The sequence below is a fragment of the Carex rostrata genome, chromosome 11, assembly GCF_964058835.1.
Source record: "Carex rostrata chromosome 11, lpCarRost1.2, whole genome shotgun sequence".
Lineage (NCBI taxonomy): Eukaryota > Viridiplantae > Streptophyta > Magnoliopsida > Poales > Cyperaceae > Carex > Carex rostrata.
In genome coordinates, this window is record NC_135928.1 from 13,101,379 (window position 1) to 13,118,618 (window position 17,240).

Consider the following 17,240-nt stretch of genomic DNA (forward strand, 5'->3'; position numbering starts at 1 on the left):
TATAATTTGTACCTTGCAGGGCTCTTTGCATTCACGAGCATAGTGACCCTTCTTGCCACAATTGAAACACTTGATCTTGGCCTTATTATGCTTCTTAAAATTCTGAGAAGCCTTTCCCTTGCCACGATCTTGCCCCTTATGCTTTTTCTCTTGTTTGCCCTTCTGACCATAATTTGACTTACGCTTCTGGCCTTGCCCTCCATGAGAGCTTGAACCAGCCAAATGCACAGCAGATTCAGTTTCTTGAGGTTTGGATGCCTCAATACGATCTTCCTCAAGTTCCAGATGCCTTGCTGCATCGTTGAGAGTTTTAATACTCTCATTGTGGGTCAGATTCACCTTCATGTGTTCCCAAGTATGAGGAAGTGAACGAATCACTGCTTGAAGTTGTTGCTCTTCAGTCAAAACATGGCCAGCGTCCTTCAACTCACTAATCATATTTGACATCTCCCTGAGATGTTGCCGCATGCTATGATTAGGACGCTTCTTGTAAGTGTCAAACTTGATGGTGAGTTGTCTCAGTTTTGTAACAGAAGTTCCACCAAACTTCTGCTTCAAAGCAAGCCACATCTCTTTTGCAATCTCATGTTGCCTAAACTCACGCATCACATCATTATCCATACTGCTTAGCAATGTAATACGAGCAATGGAATTCTTCTTTTTTCAGGACTCATATGCAGCACTATCAGCAATGTGCTTTGCAGTTGTACCTTTTTCTAGTTCGGTTAGAATATGATCCAGGATCGAAAGAACCTCTTGTTCTTCCAGGACATACTGAATTTTCATGGCCCAAATTTCATAATTATCGCCATTCAGTTTTTCACCCTTATTGAGTTCTGCCACAATATTCCTAGATGCAGATGCCATTTCAATAAGAATTTACAATTAAACTAAGTTAGGACATATCACAGTTTGGATGGCTTAATACAAATTATTTAATACCTAGCATAACACTTCTAGTTTTACAACAACCGTGAAATAATTTAATAATAATAATATTTATAGATTAAAATCGAAAGATCACTAAGTTTCGCAATCATCATTTAATTCTATAAATTTTATTACTTATTAATTATTCACTGTGCAAAACTCCCACTGAAAATTATACATTTAATATATAATTTTAACAAAAAAAATTGTATAAACAAAAAAAACATCCGTACTGCCATAAAAAAATTTCATGGCTAATAGAAAAAATATATAATATAATATAATATAATATAATATAATATAATATAATATAATATATATATAATATAATATATATAATATATATATAAACAAATATTCCAGTTGCAAAGAAAATTTTTATCAACTTCGGTTTTATAGTATATATAATCTATAGAATGAATAATAGAACAAGAAAAAACATGTGGCATAGTGGTAAGATCATTGTTTCCCAAGTGACCCAACCGGGTTTAAGCCCCAGCGGCTTCAAAATGGAATTTTTTTCGCGGTTCACCATCCCGGAATGGACCAAGTCTATTTAGTTTGAACCGATGCATACAACCTCTCCATTTCTCACAGTAATGGACACATCCAATAGCGCTGTTTGAACTAGAAATGGATTATATACAATCCAGAAGTATAAAAATTGTACACACCGATCATGATCCATCAAATCCAAAAAAATAGAAATTGGGCAAGTTCCGAAAATTCTTGAGAAAAAAATGGTTCTTTGGACGGTCGTGATTTATTTGGACCAAAAAATTGTCCAACCAGTTGTATTAGATCCATAATAAACTAAAAATGCATTGTTTTGCTTTGCATCTCCCATTTCCACTATACAACATCACTGTTTTGCAATGCATCTCCAAAAGATACATTTAAAAAATCTCCAAAAACAGTGAATACAATTAAATACGTTTTTAAAAATAAAATTCGTATTTAAATTGATCAAATTTACAAAAAAAATTTGTAAATTAATTCTGAAAATTAACCATGATATAAAAAAAAAATTTATAATTTCAAATTATTCGATTTTTCTTAAACATGAAATTAATTTTCGGAACAATTCATTTTATTTATTAAAACCAGAATACATGCTATAAAAGCTCTGATACCAATGTTAATTAACGGATAGAACTTACAAGTTACTCCGTTAATCTTCGTGCGGAAGCTGATCTTGCGAGTGGAGCAGTATCACTGGTTCTGCAAGGAATCACAAGCCGAAGCCGGAAGCCTTGCGTTTTTCACGACCTAAAACTTTCAATCTTTAACAGAGTGCTTCTTGGTGCTCTCTATCTTTTCTCTCTAATTTTGGCTGTTACTATTCACACGTTTTTCTGATTATTATAAGAGAGAGATATGAATGGTTTATATAAAACCAATGCACCTATTCATAAAGGGTTGGCATCTATTCATAACGGGTCGGATATTGAATTTGGGTTTCCCATAACGGGCGTACCATTAATTAAATCCAACAAGGAGAATGTTGGGGTCAGGCAGCGTGGCCTTGACAAGGTGGTGAACCTGCCTACAAGTTCTCTTGTTCATGAGCCAAATATTTACGGAAGGCGCCAGGATAAGGAGAATCTCATTGCTCTTTTGCTGAACAGAGATGGTGTTAAGGGTGGTAAGAAGGATGGAAATTTGTGTGTTCTCCCAATTGTTGGAATGGGAGGCGTTGGGAAAACTACACTTGCTCAGTTGGTCTACAATGATCCTGCAGTGAATTTGCATTTTGACATGAAAGCATGGGTATGTGTTTCTAAAGAATTTAATGTTGAGGTGTTAACAAGGGTTATCATTTCATCTTTCACGAAAACACCGTGTATACAGTTGCAACTAGACTATCTTCAAAGAACTCTAAAGGAGAAAATCACTGGGCAGAGGTTCTTACTTGTTTTAGATGATGTGTGGAATGAAAACACTGCTCTTTGGCATCTCTTGCGAGCCCCGCTATACCATTCACCGTTGGGTAAAATTTTGGTAACTGCCAGAAATGAGAAAGTGGCCAAGATTATGCAAACCATTCCTTTTTATCCCTTGAGGTGCCTAGATGAAGAATATTCTTGGGAATTATTCAAGCAGGTAGCTTTTGAAAACCAAGACCCGAGGGAAAATAGTAACTTGTTAGAAATTGGAAGAAAAATAACAGTAAAATGCCAAGGTTTACCTTTGGCTATCAAGGCTATAGGATGTGCTCTGAGTTTTGAATTGGAAGAAAAAGCATGGAGAGATATCTTGGAAAGTGAATTGTGGGAGTTAGATGTAGGAGTGAATGAAGTTTGACCAGCCCTGCAGATAAGCTATGATCGCATGCCTGTGCATTTAAAGTAGTGTTTTTTCTCCTTGAGTTTGTTTCCGAAGGATTATATTTTCTACAAAGAATGCACTATAAGGTTCTGGTCAGCCCTAGGTTTCCTTAAGCCAGAAGGAAAAAGATCGGCTGAAAATTCCGGTTGCCGGTATTTTGATGATATACAGCAACGGTCTATGCTTCAACGAATCCAGTATGATGAAAAAACATGTGTTTTTGTTATGCATGACCTCGTGCAGAATCTTGCAGAATTTGTTGCAGGGGATGCGTTTAGAAGGTTAGATACTGAAATCTTTGATTCCATACCTAGTAGAGCTCGATATCTATCGGTTTTGGTGAATTCATTGCCCAATGTTGTTGATTTTACTTCTATACGACCATCTACCTCGCTCAGGGCACTGCAAATTTTTAATACGATAAATCTGTGGCTTGGCAAAGATATCTGTATCAAGTTGAATGAAGAAATTTTCCACAACTTAAGATCACTGCGAATTTTAAATTTCAGCAATACTGGCATTAAAACCTTGCCTGACTCAATTGGTAACTTGAAGCAATTGCATTTCCTGGGACTGGCAAGAACAAAAATTGAAGTTCTCCCCGAGTCAATTTGCTTCTTATACAACCTACAAACATTGGATTTGTTGGGGTGCCCGCTACAGGAGTTACCCAAAGGAACAAAAAACCTGGTCAATCTTCAACATCTCATTGTTGAAATTTGGTCGAACATCCACCTACCACATGGAATTGGCTATCTTACAAACCTAGAAACATTGCCAGTGTTTAACATCGGAAGAGGCTCAGGTTGTGAAATTTCTGAATTGAGCAAACTAAATAAGCTGTGTGGAGAGTTGCGTATTACTGGTTTGGATTATATCCAGCAGCATGATGAGCAGGGTGCGCCCGTTGATTTGATCAAGAAGAAAAATATTTGTACTTTAATCCTAGATTGGCGCTCACATAAGGTATCTAAAAATGGTTCTTATTCAACAAAAGAAGTGCCTGTTGGGAATCACGAGGTTGTCCTTGCAGTGCTTCAACCCCAATTAAACATTAAAATGTTGAAGCTATATCATTATCCAGGTTTGAGCTTCCCTAGGTGGCTAGGTGATCCATCATACTCCAGATTAGTTGAAGTGGTTTTGTTTGGTAACAGCGAGAAAGGTAGTAAATTTCTACCTACACTTGGTCTCTTACCATCACTTAAAACTTTATCAATTCAGTGCATGTTGACTGTAGAATATGCCGGTTATGAGTTTCGTGGCCATGATACCGGATTCAAAGCATTCCTGTCACTAGATAAGCTCGAATTCAAGTACATGCCAAAATGGGTGCAATGGTTTGGAGTTGAGTGCCACGATTTTAGTTCTCTCAATACCCTAAAATTGGTACACTGCACTGCACTCAGATTTATGCCCGAGTACCTATCTTTTTCTTTGAGAAAGCTAGTATTAAGTTCCTGCAAAGAGATCATTTATCTCCCTACAATGCTCCCTTCTCTTGCTAACTTGATTTTGATGGGTGATATTAATAAGCTCTTATTATCGAACTTGGGCCTCCCGTCGTTGAGATTCTTAGAAATTGGATTCTCTGAAAACATAAAGTCCATTGAGCTAGACAACAACAAGCTGCAATCATTGGAGACACTAGTTATAAAGTGTTGCAAAAATGTGAGCTACTTTTCTGGGGTTGCTGGTCTATTTGCTCTGAGAGAACTGCAGTTGGATGGATGCCTCTCTCTGTATCTATGCGCAGAACCCATCCCGCCTTCACTTCAAGTCTTGAAAGTAACAAATTGTCCAGGTTTATGGCTCTGGGAACGAGTTCAATGGACAACCTTTGGACATCAGGTACATTCTACTGATAAATCCCAATTTATTCAACAAAACAGCTGGTAGTACTTTACTAGAAGAAAAAAAATGAAATTCAATTAATTTACAAATCAGTCCAAGCTTTGCTTACAGATTTTATTTTGTTATGTTCTAGTTGCAAAGAAGAGGCACAGATAGAGACAACTATCTTGAAGCATTTCCAGATGAGGATATTTCTCAAGGGAAAGATTATAACAATGCATATGAAGAGGCCATTTTGGCTAATGATTATGGAGAAACCCTTGATTTCAATTATGAAATGAACTTCCAAGTGCCATCATCAGCTGTGCCAATTAGTTGGGATGACTACAATTCGGATTGGCTCCTGTCAGTATCTCAAAATTCTCGGAAGTACAATGACAATGACCAATTACCATCCTGTAGCAGGAAACGGTTCCGTAATGGATCAAAGAAAGAGGTTAACACTGTCTCAGGTAAGCAAAAAGGTCTACTCTTGAGGGAAGACTCTTCTGCGAGCTCCATTGGGGATGCAAGTGATAATAGCGAGCTGGGATCCTTTGGTAGTACCAGTGAAGAGAATTTTTGTTTGTAGTCCAAGCATGTTGAAAAGGCAAGGAAATTGCAAAGCTCTTTATAAGAGGTATGTCAATAAATTAAAATTTAATGGAAAAAGGAGGGCCTATATGAAAACTTAAAATGGAATCTACAGAGAAAAAAATGCAAGCTGATGTAAAAGTTTATGCAAACCACGATAGTGTTAGAGTACATTTGAACTACATGTGTTCAATAACAAGCACAATACCTGACCTTATGCTCAATATCAAGTTTCAGAGAAGTATGATGTTTGTTTTAAATTCTTAAATTTTCTTTTGCTCAAACAAGTCTGTACAATGTGTTTTCAAAGAACTCGAACAATTAGTATATCCTGGCACTAAGCACAATGGTAATAATTACGAGATTGATAAAATCAAATCCTCAGTACAGAACCTTGATTAGAGGCAAACATGACTGTGTAGAGATAGAAAGTAATTAAATTTGCATCGGTACGTTAAAACATAGTAAATTCACCATGTTGTCTGTGAGCATACTGAACTCCAGAAGATATTATGAACCATGTTATTTCAATTAAATATCAAGTAACTTACAGAAATAGTCTCGTGTCTCTGAGAGCCAATAGAAATGAATTAAATTGCTCATGTAGATCTGAATCTAGTTGCTCCTTGCTCCATATGCTTCCATTACTACATAAAGAATTGAACTGCCCAGGAAAATATACAAAATCCATTTCAGGTTATATTGTTAAGGTCAATCGTGACTGAACGGCTTTTTGTATATGCCCCACTTCTGGTACGATACAGGTCCAGTATGATATATCACCGGTACATCTCCATCAGCTACTGAACCAGGACACTTGATAAAAGTTATATTATGTATCCAAGGTATACTGTATGTGCAGGTCCATATTAGCACCCAGATTTTGGTTTGAACTTCCATGTTGTTGCAGTACCTACTAAATGAATTAAATTTCATCAAGTTTGGTCATTCTATGATAAACTAAAAAACTGAACAAATCTTTTAAGATGATCTCAGTATGACTTGAAAATGCTCCAATGGGACATGCTGCAATAGAGATAAATTGAATTTATTATATCACGACTGGAAAGTTAAGAGATTTTGTTGTATTTATTATGCAGGGAGCAGAGAAGGTGTCACTGCAGGTGGCAATAAAGCTACTAATGCTTACTTCTGAGGTGAAAACTGTACCCACAACCAAGTTCATGACTCGAGTCTCATCTAAACTGACAAACCACTCTCGCTACACCGGGGGTCTTATAGATGTAGGTGTCCTCTGTGCAGTGACAAATCACGAGGCAAAGTGAAGGGTGCCCTCTGTTGCGGTCAATCATTTGCTCGTTGGATCAGCAAATCGGGCTCATTGGGTCCGGTTTGATCTAGATTCTGCGAATTAGCTTCTCAGTCAATTGACTGATCTTGATTACAGTGATTGTGATGATGAGTTTGATGAGGATTATGAAATCATGTATTTGGATGATTTTGAGGCAGGAGGAAGTCATGATGAGAATGGATTGATTGGGGAGAAACAAGAAGAAGAGGTGGATTAATTTGGGTTTCTATTGTTGAATTTTTGAGGGAATCAGACGGTCGGAGTAGATGGTGGAATTAAGTATATATGTTGGACTTGGATAGATGAAATCTGTAATTATAATATTTTCATAGGGGGTCGGACCACACTTAATTGGCATAAAGTCCAAATATAAATTTTGAGATCCATCCATTTGTTCAAAATTAATGTTTTATTATTTATAGTAATAAATAAATTTACAGGCTGATCATCATTCAGAGGTTGATGGAAAGTGGAAATCTACTCTGGTTTGATTGACTCATGCTCCAGCTGGTACAGTAAATAGTCTTCATGGCATTGGATGCTCCTGGTACATGCAGTAACATCTCCAGATGAAGAACACATCTAGCTCTCTGTCACCGGATTGGTTAATTTCTGCTCCCCTCCCCTCAGTCGCTGATAAGCCTTCCAAAGTTGTCTTCAGCGCCAGAGCAGTTCTCACGCTACACCAAGTAGTGTGTATACTGTATAGGTATGTATAACAATGGACAGAAAATTCATGCATGCAGTCAAAAATTAATGTTCAGACTCATTTTCGATCGGCATTCAGTTCTTATTCTATACGCTTATTCAAATGTAACTACCCGTGTTCCCTTAACACTGGCCTAAATGAATTAATTCATGAATCTTGTGACTATGGCAACTTAGCAATTTTGATCCGGTACATTAAAGACTGTAGAGTAATAAAAATGGGAAAATTCTCATTTTTACACTCTTCATAGAACCAATGAGAAAATGAGATATGCTTTATAATTAGCAGAGTTCAAATCACTTATCACTGTTTCATGTTTTTTATTTCTCCAAATTGTTAGTATATAGGTGTTTATAGCTTAACATTTTGGTGTTTGGAGTGGAAATTATAATTCTAAGTTTCATTTGAAAACGCATTGTTTCAGCTTTTGTGGATATTCAAATTTCTTATTTGAAAAAAAAAAATAGAGACCGTAAATTAAATTATTGAATTTCACTTTTAATAAAATGATTTTTTTTTATGATATTCAACTATTCAAGCCATATGTGATATGTGTTGGTTTTTGAATTTTTCACTACTTTAAAAATTATGATGTGTTGCATATCTGGTTACACAGACATGTTGCTAACGTGGTATAATAGAAAGTTCAAAAATAATTTAGAGATATGAGAGTTAGAAACTTAAGAGATCTTAATTTTTAAAAAGTGATTAACAGTTATTTAAGTTTCAGAATGTCGATGCTGTTAGCAAACACATAAAGAAAAAAAGATATATAAATGGGATACAAGGAAGTGAAGACCATATGCAGGCACGGGAAGAAATCCGAGTGGAGGATTTAATACTATTATCATTATCATTAGTATTACTATTACTATTACTATTATTTTATTAATTTTATTTATTATCATAATCAATATCTTTTCTTGGACAAACACTTATATATTTTTTATAGGTGACTACGTGTCACCAGCAAAGAGGCCATTAAATATATATCTGACCCTTTTATTCAAAGCACCAAACTTGTATTACAAGCAGCAAAAGATCATCCTTTAGTTGAATATATTGCGACCCCGTTATTGTTCCAATTCAACAAACACACAATTTTAACACAAAAAATGAGAAGAGAGGGGAGACAACATGGTATGGTTGTGCACCGAGAGATCTATTCTGGTTTTAACAAACCAAAAACCAGATTACTGAACGAGTTAAAAACTGTACCAACAACCAAGTTCATGACCCGAGTCTCGACTAAACCGACAAACCACTCTCGCTACACCGGCCGGTGGTCAGATGGCTGTTTGTGCCCTCGGTGCGGTGACCGGAACACTACCTTGCCTATCAACAAATCAAGAGTTAAAGCAAAGGGAGCCCACAAGTTCCGCCACTACAATGATGTTGCGGTCAATCATTTGCTCGTGTCACAAAGGATCATTGGATCGGCAAACCGGGCACATTGGGTCCGGTTTAATCATGGGTCTGCGAATTGGCTTCTCAGTCAATTGACTGATCATGATTACGGCGATCTCGATATCAATTGTCATGACGAGTTTGATGAGGATTATGATGTGTATTTGGATGATCATGAGGTAGGAAGAAATCATGGTGAGAAACAAGAAGAAGAGGTGGATTTGGGTTTCTATTTGGTTGAATTTGTCAGGGAATCAGACGGGGAAGGTGATTGGTGTTTCATTGGAGATTTCTAAGGCGCTTTTCATTTCTTTGCCAATTCCTTGCCAAGTGTGGTATGTTGGATTGATGAAACCTCTAATTATAATATTTTGAAAACAGTCGGACATAGATGCTTTTAATTATGCGACCAATTTTTTTCTTCTTTTAAGAAAAAATGGGTATTTACTTGAAATATGTTTTTTTGTTTTTTATCGTATGATATGTATATAAATTTTCCATAAATTTGCTTAAGAAAGTTTCAATGTGCTGCATTACATTGTTCCTAATTGTGCTTTTACTTTGTTATCCTCCAAAATTTGTACGCATGAAAGGTTTATAATTTGCTATTATTCAATTAAAAACATGCTTAGCTATTTTTTAAGGAAAAATTCGTATAGTTTTCTTATTATTTATCCAAGTAATTTCTACATCAGTAGTGATTTGTAAAATTACCACTTTGAATATTTCAACAATTTCATAGACCTTATAATGGTTTTATTTCTAATTAGTTTTTTTTAAATGTTTTCTAAGAACTTATTGACTTTTTAATAAAGGAAAAATTGGTTATTTGCCACTCCAAAACTTTAAAATTTGAAAAATGTCACTCCAAAACTTTATAATTCAGAGAACTACAATTAACTAAGAATTAATTAAAATTAATCTCATTTTCCATGTACATTGACTCTCTTCATTTAGACATACTCTTAGTACTCTCTCTTCATTATATATCTACATATCTACTACGAGTTCCCATTTAGGTCTTTCTTCCTTCGACACACTCTTTTATATATTTTAATGTTTCTTCCTCTTCATAACTCATAGCCGACAATAATTGAATTGATGTTGGAGAAGCGGAAGACACAAACCTTAAAGAGGACAGGAGAGATGAGGAGAGGTTTCAGCACAAAAAGAGAGAAAGAGAGACGAGGAGAGATTTTAGTACATAAGGAAAAGAGTCAAGCAAAAAAATGAGAAGAGCGATTACAAAAGAAGAAGGGGAGGGACTAAATAAGTAATTCATTATATTTTATATAATTTTAACATAATTTATGTCAGTTTTTTATTAATTGAGTAAAAATGTAAGTTATTAAAATTTAGAGTGATATATACGTAACTATTGAATTTGAGATATTAAATATCATAATTTTTGGTTAATATATACAAAATTATCCTCTCTTTTTTAACTAGTTCTCAAAAATGAAAGCGGTCATTACAACTTCAAAATGCACCAAATATGGCCGTAAATAAAATAAAATCTCAAACAGTGGGCCCAACTCAAAATAGAATCTCAAACAGTGGGCCCACGGGCATGAACTAAGCCCAAAATAAAATAAAATAAAAATAAAAAAATCTCAAACAGTCAAACACACGAAGTTCTACTATTAATCATTCCTAAAAAAGACTGAAATGAACCATCATTTATAATTCGTGCAAAAGAGAGAGAAGGTGACAAGAACTCTCAACTAAAATTCATCGTTTTTCTGCGGCAACACGGTTTGAAATGACTGTGTTATAAGCTATAATCTATCAAATTCAAATTCCAAATAGACTGTGACTATAGGAGTATGCATAGCGCAATTTTTTCATTTTTAAAATTAAAATGATCGATCTTAACCATTTAATGATTTTCATATCAAAATATATTTACAAATTAAATTTTACACGTTTTTACTATTTTTTTATCAAGAGATATTCTACCTATCTAAAAAATAGTAATTTTTTTTAAAAAAATATAAAATTTGATCTACATGTACATTTTGATTAGGAGATCACATTGAATGATTCAGATCGAGTGTTTGAACTTTAATAATCAATATATGATACATAGTATGGACGATAGTAACAAGACTCGCGATTAATTCGCGTTTAATTCAATTTTTTTTTACGTTTCCGAACCGAACTCCAAATAAAACACACAAAAAACGTATAATATGTTTTATTCGTTAATCACGAATTATTCGCGAGAAAAATGCGAAAAAAAACACCAAAAAAATTTTGGAAAATTTTTTGAATTTTTTTTCCTTTTGCTAGGGTTTTTTTGTTGGAGATTTTTTTTTTTGCTTTCTTATTATACCAAATTATTCTCGAATTATACCCGAATTTTTCTTTTGTCACTATGATATGGACCAATATAAGCTATGCCTATGCATAGTACCAAAAGCCTCACCCTTCCCAAATATCTCAAGATATAAATTGAGCAAATGTGCAATTCAGACCGTCTGATTTCACAGTTCACACCCATAACTTTAAGATTACTAACAAACGATCTGGATTGTACTTGTTTTTGTGTGCTGTCCCAAGAATGTGAAAGTCATAACACATCATTGATAAAATTGATGGCAGAAAGTTGCCACACCATTACATACTCCAGCATGTCAACAGATAATCGTCATCGTTAATTAGATGTAGTGTAGCACGTTTTCAACGCTAAACGAGGTAGGTATAAGGTTGGCCTTCTCCTTTCCGAACTGCCACTGGGCCCCAGCCCAACTAATAAACCTTTTACCTAGCCTCATATTAAAGAAATTAATTTACAATTAGATCACACACATCCGCATGTTCTTACTAATATTATTATTTTTCTCTTTCTCTTTCTCTTTCTCTTTCTCTTTCTTGTTTATTTGTTAATTGTTTTTTCACTTAATACGTACAAATTTTAAAAATATTCGTACAAATTTTAATATGAATCAAACAACTTTCGCGTGTCGGCATTAATAAAACTTTCAGAAAAGTCAACTTGTACAAATAGAATTTCATAAAAAATAAAAAAAGGTTTATTTGTTTTCAACTTTCCATACGAGACGGTGAAAACGGGGCAATTCTTGTGCTCTTTTTCTTCACTTTATTCGGCAATTATTTATATATAATTTAGAGTACAATATCATGAATATTATAAATTGACTTTTATTTTTAACATAATTTTTTATATAATTGATCTCTAATGTACATTAACTCAAATATTTTGGATAAACGTGAATGTCTCAATGTGTATATATCGGTTATAGGTGTTTGCTTTCCAAAATGATCACCGTTTTAAATTTTGCCTATTTTTTTTGTGATTCGGTCGTCAAAAATATATAAAATTGTATAGAATTTAATGTAGGAATAACAATTTTTATCTCTCTCTTTTTTCCTTTGTTTTCTATTCCTATAAATTTAGCATTTCTTATGCATATTCTAAAAATATATGTACATTAGTTTGTCATAATTTTTCTAATTATAATGTTAGAAATAGTGTATATATTTTGGAACATAATTTTATTTGTAATGATTAAGATACATAATTTAATTATATTATGAAATAATAATATTCTTTTCAATTGTGAATGCTCCTTGTTCAAATTGCTTCATGTATTTTTTAATATTTGTTAATTATTTTACTAGAAATTCTTTGTTAACTATAAGTTTTTGTTTTATTAACGTTATTGAATCATTTTAATTTTATACTCTATTATATTATCTGGAATTTTTACATTAAGAAATTATGCTCAAATTCATAGCATTTCAAAAAATCAATGTTTTAAACCATTTATATTTATGCTGACTTATTATTATTCTTGTTATTTTACGTCTTTTAAGTATGTTTTAAATTTACTAAATAAAATAAATTTTTGTCAGAATTACAAAATATTTTAAGATTTTATGGTTTGTGTTGACTATATATTTTTTTAGTTACAAGGTGTTTACATTTTTTTCTAAATTTTCTTTTCTCTTTTCCATATGCATATGTTCTATTTTTATATATATACATATATAATATTTTGTTTATAATACATGTCACATGTATATACTTTCTTTCTCTTTCTTGTCAAACGTCCTGTGTGATTTTAATTAAATTCTTACATTATTACAACAAAAATATCATATTATACAAAAAGCCTTCAATTCAATAGTAACTAAATATGATTAATGTAATGCAAGAATTCAAATTGTAATAATAAATTTTATAATATTGTATATTTAAATTGAATAGGGTTAAAATCCTCAAATATATCTTTCATGTTTCATCAGTGTCTCACATTTTTGCTTATGAGTGGATCCAGTAAGAGTCGAGAGGGGAGGATCGGCAACTGCACCTCCTTATTTTAAATTTTTATGGAGATTTATAGATTGAGACCAACTTTGCTTTCTTTAGAATTTTATTTGTTTTCTCGGAAAATATAATTTGTAATTAAAATTAAAATTAGGGTTACAATTACAATAAATTTATTGAATTATGATTGTAATTAGGATTAGAACTTAGAGCATTGGAAATTATAAGTTAGGCTATTGTTTTTTATCTAGTACCCGATTAGCTAATGAGTTTCAACCAAATCTATTTTTTGAATTTTTTTTACTATTTTTTTTACATTTATATAATCACTATTTTTGGATTGTCCAGAATATTTGAAAAACAAATGATTTCATACCTATCAAATAAAAATAATAAAAACTTTCTAAAGAATATAAAATTTGATCTGCAAGCACATTTTAATATACATATCATATTGAGCGGTTCAAATTGATTGTTTGAATTTTCAAAATAAAAATGTAAAATGCAAATTAAGACATAAATTAACTCTTACTTTTTAAAAACAAGAATATTGCATTGTCCAAATAACATATTTAGTGCAAAGTGAACAGGAAACGGAGAAAAGAAGCTCAACCAAATAGTATTATTCGGCCTTAAACTATAGAGGCAATAAATAACCATCAATATTGAAAGAGAAAAGTTGCTGTAAACTAAGTCATTGGAGATATTATGACATATTTGTACTAACAAAATTGACATCGGTCTAAAATATATTAATTCAAATAAAAAATAAAAAAAATAAAAGACGACGAGTATTATTTGGGAACTTTTTACTATGGAATTCAGATCCAGTGCAATACCTGACCGTGTAGAATGAAATCTGAGTCATTAGTAATGATTTAAAGACATTAGGGTATCTGAGATTATTAAAGACTAATTTTCGGCATTAATAAAATAAAAAAAATTAACATAATAAAAGAATAATAATAAAAAAGGAGACATTTATCTCTAACATCTAGAATTTAATAAAGTCCAAAATATCAAATACATATAAGTTGAATAAATATAAGAAAATGAAAGCTGAATATCTGATACATGAATTTAACGGTGGAACTTCAATCAGCTAAATTTTTTTTTACATTAAAAATAGAATGAGATGAAATTAATTGAAATTTCTAATCAAACGAAACCCACGGGTATTTCCGGCGAACCGCCGCTTCCTCCTCCGGTGTGTAATCGTTCTTTATATTAAAAATCTTGCGGATCTCGTCAATAGACTTATTGGTCATTTGACCAGCCACTTTTTTGCATGTCAGATCCAGTAGTCCTTTGATGTTCAGATAATGTGCTGCCTTAATAAGACCGAAAATCATTGCATGATCAACATTTGTAAATTCTTTGTCCCAGTTCTCGATTTCGCTTTTCAGCATTTTGGTGCTCCACTGCAATGTAGTATAAGATGTGACGCCCTCTTGCTCGAAGACATGTTTCTCGCAATACTCGATCACCTTTGCTAGGATCTTGGCAGTGATATTAGGCAGTGTAATGGAGACCTCAGCGCAGCTGTCGTCAATCATGTCGCTGATCGTGTTAGACATCTTTGCCACCTTCTCTGTCACCACGAACTCCTCTCCGTCGGAGCTCATTAGCGTGATCATTTGCTTATCAGCGTTATTCGACATTTTTGTTTTCTTTGAAATTGTATAGTTTAGGGTCAAATTCTGAGACTATATATAAGTAATAAAAACATACATTTTAAAATCTATAATTGAAATTTTAATTATGCACTTCTGTTTTTAGATAATTCATATATTTTTTTTTTATTATTCTAAATACACTCATAAAAAACTATCTCTTATATTTATTTAAATTGAATTAAAATGTGCATCTTTTTTTAGACAATTTCAGTTTAAACGTTTTATTTTATTGCTTTAAATATAGTAATATTCTCACAAAATTAGATATTTTTTTTATTAATCTTGCATGAATGATAAAGCGAGTTCTAAATAGATAATTAATTTTGGCTCGGCTATGAATATTCTATTTCTATATAGTCAGGTATTTTAGGGGATACTCATTACTGTGACTGGAATTTGAGCCTGGGTCTCGATTTTTTTTTAAAAAAAGAACTAATTTTAATAATTTAAATGGAACAAGTACATAGGAGTTAGATTCTATAAAAATTAGTTTCACCGAGACAAAAGATCAGTGGAGCTTTTTTTTTAAATATCTAACTCCTCTTTGCTTGCTCTGTTAAAATTATTAAAATTAATTCTATTTAAAAAATAATCCTTCGGATCTCTATGACCAATTGGAATTCTAACCACTAAATTACAACCACATATTTTGCATTTTACGAAGAGGAGTCAATCATATTAAATAGTTATTTAAATCATTCTTGTATCAATTTTAATTTTAAACCATTTGAATTTTATGCTAAATTTTAATTATTTTGGTTATTAGTGTTTTTAAAATATGATATAAAATTACTAAATCAAAATAACAAAATATTTCAAGTTCTCATCGTTTGTGTTTGTTCGGTTATAAAAAAAAATGAAAATTTTCGTCCAAATAACAAGGTTAATTTTATACATTTTTTTCTATTGTTTTTCATACATGGTTTTATCATTATATAATTTTTTATTGATGATACATGTCACATGTAGGTTGTTTTTTTTTTTTTTCTTTTCCTTTTTTGTCAAAGATAAGTGTATGATTTTATAAAACATTTTTCATTCTTTATAATTAACTAAATATGATTGAAGTAATGCAAGGATTGTCAAATAATAATGTTGCACCGTCCAATTAAAATGAAGAAGAAACATGGAAAAGACTCTCCACCAAAAGCCGTAAAAACCATCAACATTTAAAGAGAGAAAAAGCTCCATCAAACTTGTAAACAAGTCATTAGAGAAATTAATTGTAACATATTTGTACTAACAATATATACATCGGTCTAAAATATATTAATTAATTAAGAAAATACACTAACAATAGTTACTGAATTAAATAAGGTAAAAAAATATCCAAAAAGTTATAGAATTACCATAGCCCACATTTGATTAAAAATAAAAATAAAAAAGGAACCGAGTTTTACAATAATTTATTTAATTTAAAGAAAACAATTTTCACGTAATTAATTTAATTTTCTATGATTGATGCAGTTAGAATTTAATTTTAACGTAATGAATTTAAATTCCAATTATTAAGGCACTTCATACACCGTCCATTTGAAACTCCTGATGGCAATGGCAATATGGCATGCATGATATATTGATATATGCATCAATCAGCAGCAATAATGACATGCACTGACGCAGTATTATATTTTGACCAAAACCAACGTGCAGAGATTTTCAACCTTCAAAATTCTCACAAAGCCCAACCTTTCCATACCTGACATTTGCGACTGAGTGTCAACATGGCCGGTGCATTACAATTGTTTCTCTGTAGCCTGGGCTCCACACGACGCTTACCGGCCCCGCACCCCGCTATTTTACTGGCCCCTTATAATTTCCTAGTTTTGCACATGAGCCCTTGTATAAATTGTTTTATCAAAAATAATTCTTGAGTTTACTTTTCTTTTCTTTTCTTTTCTTTTTTCCGCTATATTCAGTGGCAGATTTAGGTAGAAGGGATGGAGTCAATTAACTTTATGTTAAAGAAAATATATGTATACAAATTTATATTATTTAGAGTAAAATGTCATAGTACTATAAAATATAACGTGTGTTCAAAGTAAGGGATTTAGAAATCTTGGATCCTGAATAAGTGCAACCCTTTGAGCAATCGAACTATTTCTTCACAGCTTAATTCCAAATTTGCAAGTTTATCTTCTGTTTGAATAAATTGTT

At 32.4% G+C, this 17,240-nt stretch overlaps 2 protein-coding genes and 1 pseudogene across 2 annotated transcripts; 2 read left to right on the forward strand and 1 right to left on the reverse strand.

Moving 5' to 3' along the window:
• The first annotated feature begins 646 nt into the window (after nt 1–646).
• Nucleotides 647–3,234, forward strand: LOC144561434 (putative disease resistance RPP13-like protein 1). The gene is made up of 2 exons (XM_078310397.1): nt 647–693; nt 2,445–3,234. The coding sequence occupies exons 1-2, from the start codon at nt 647–649 to the stop codon at nt 3,232–3,234; spliced, it is 837 nt and encodes a 278-aa protein (XP_078166523.1).
• LOC144562439 (putative disease resistance RPP13-like protein 1) lies at nt 2,433–6,919 on the forward strand. Its single transcript, XM_078311662.1, has 3 exons — nt 2,433–5,109; nt 5,246–5,731; nt 6,786–6,919. Exons 1-2 carry the CDS (start codon nt 3,439–3,441, stop codon nt 5,681–5,683), a joined length of 2,109 nt encoding a protein of 702 aa, XP_078167788.1. The 5' UTR covers nt 2,433–3,438; the 3' UTR covers nt 5,684–5,731; nt 6,786–6,919.
• Nucleotides 6,920–14,561: 7,642 nt separating this feature from the next.
• On the reverse strand, nt 14,562–15,068 carry LOC144561435 (SKP1-like protein 1 pseudogene; annotated as a pseudogene).
• Nucleotides 15,069–17,240: the final 2,172 nt, after the last annotated feature.

Coding starts and splice junctions, on each gene's coding strand:
- LOC144561434 (XM_078310397.1), top strand. CDS start 647: ATGGAATTCTTCTTTTTTCAGGACTCATATGCAGCACTATCAGCAAT. Junction 694..2,444: donor TATGCAGCACTATCAGCAAT/GTGCTTTGCAGT, acceptor TGTTGGGGTCAG/GCAGCGTGGCCTTGACAAGG.
- LOC144562439 (XM_078311662.1), top strand. CDS start 3,439: ATGCTTCAACGAATCCAGTATGATGAAAAAACATGTGTTTTTGTTATG. Junction 5,110..5,245: donor GGACAACCTTTGGACATCAG/GTACATTCTACT, acceptor GTTATGTTCTAG/TTGCAAAGAAGAGGCACAGA.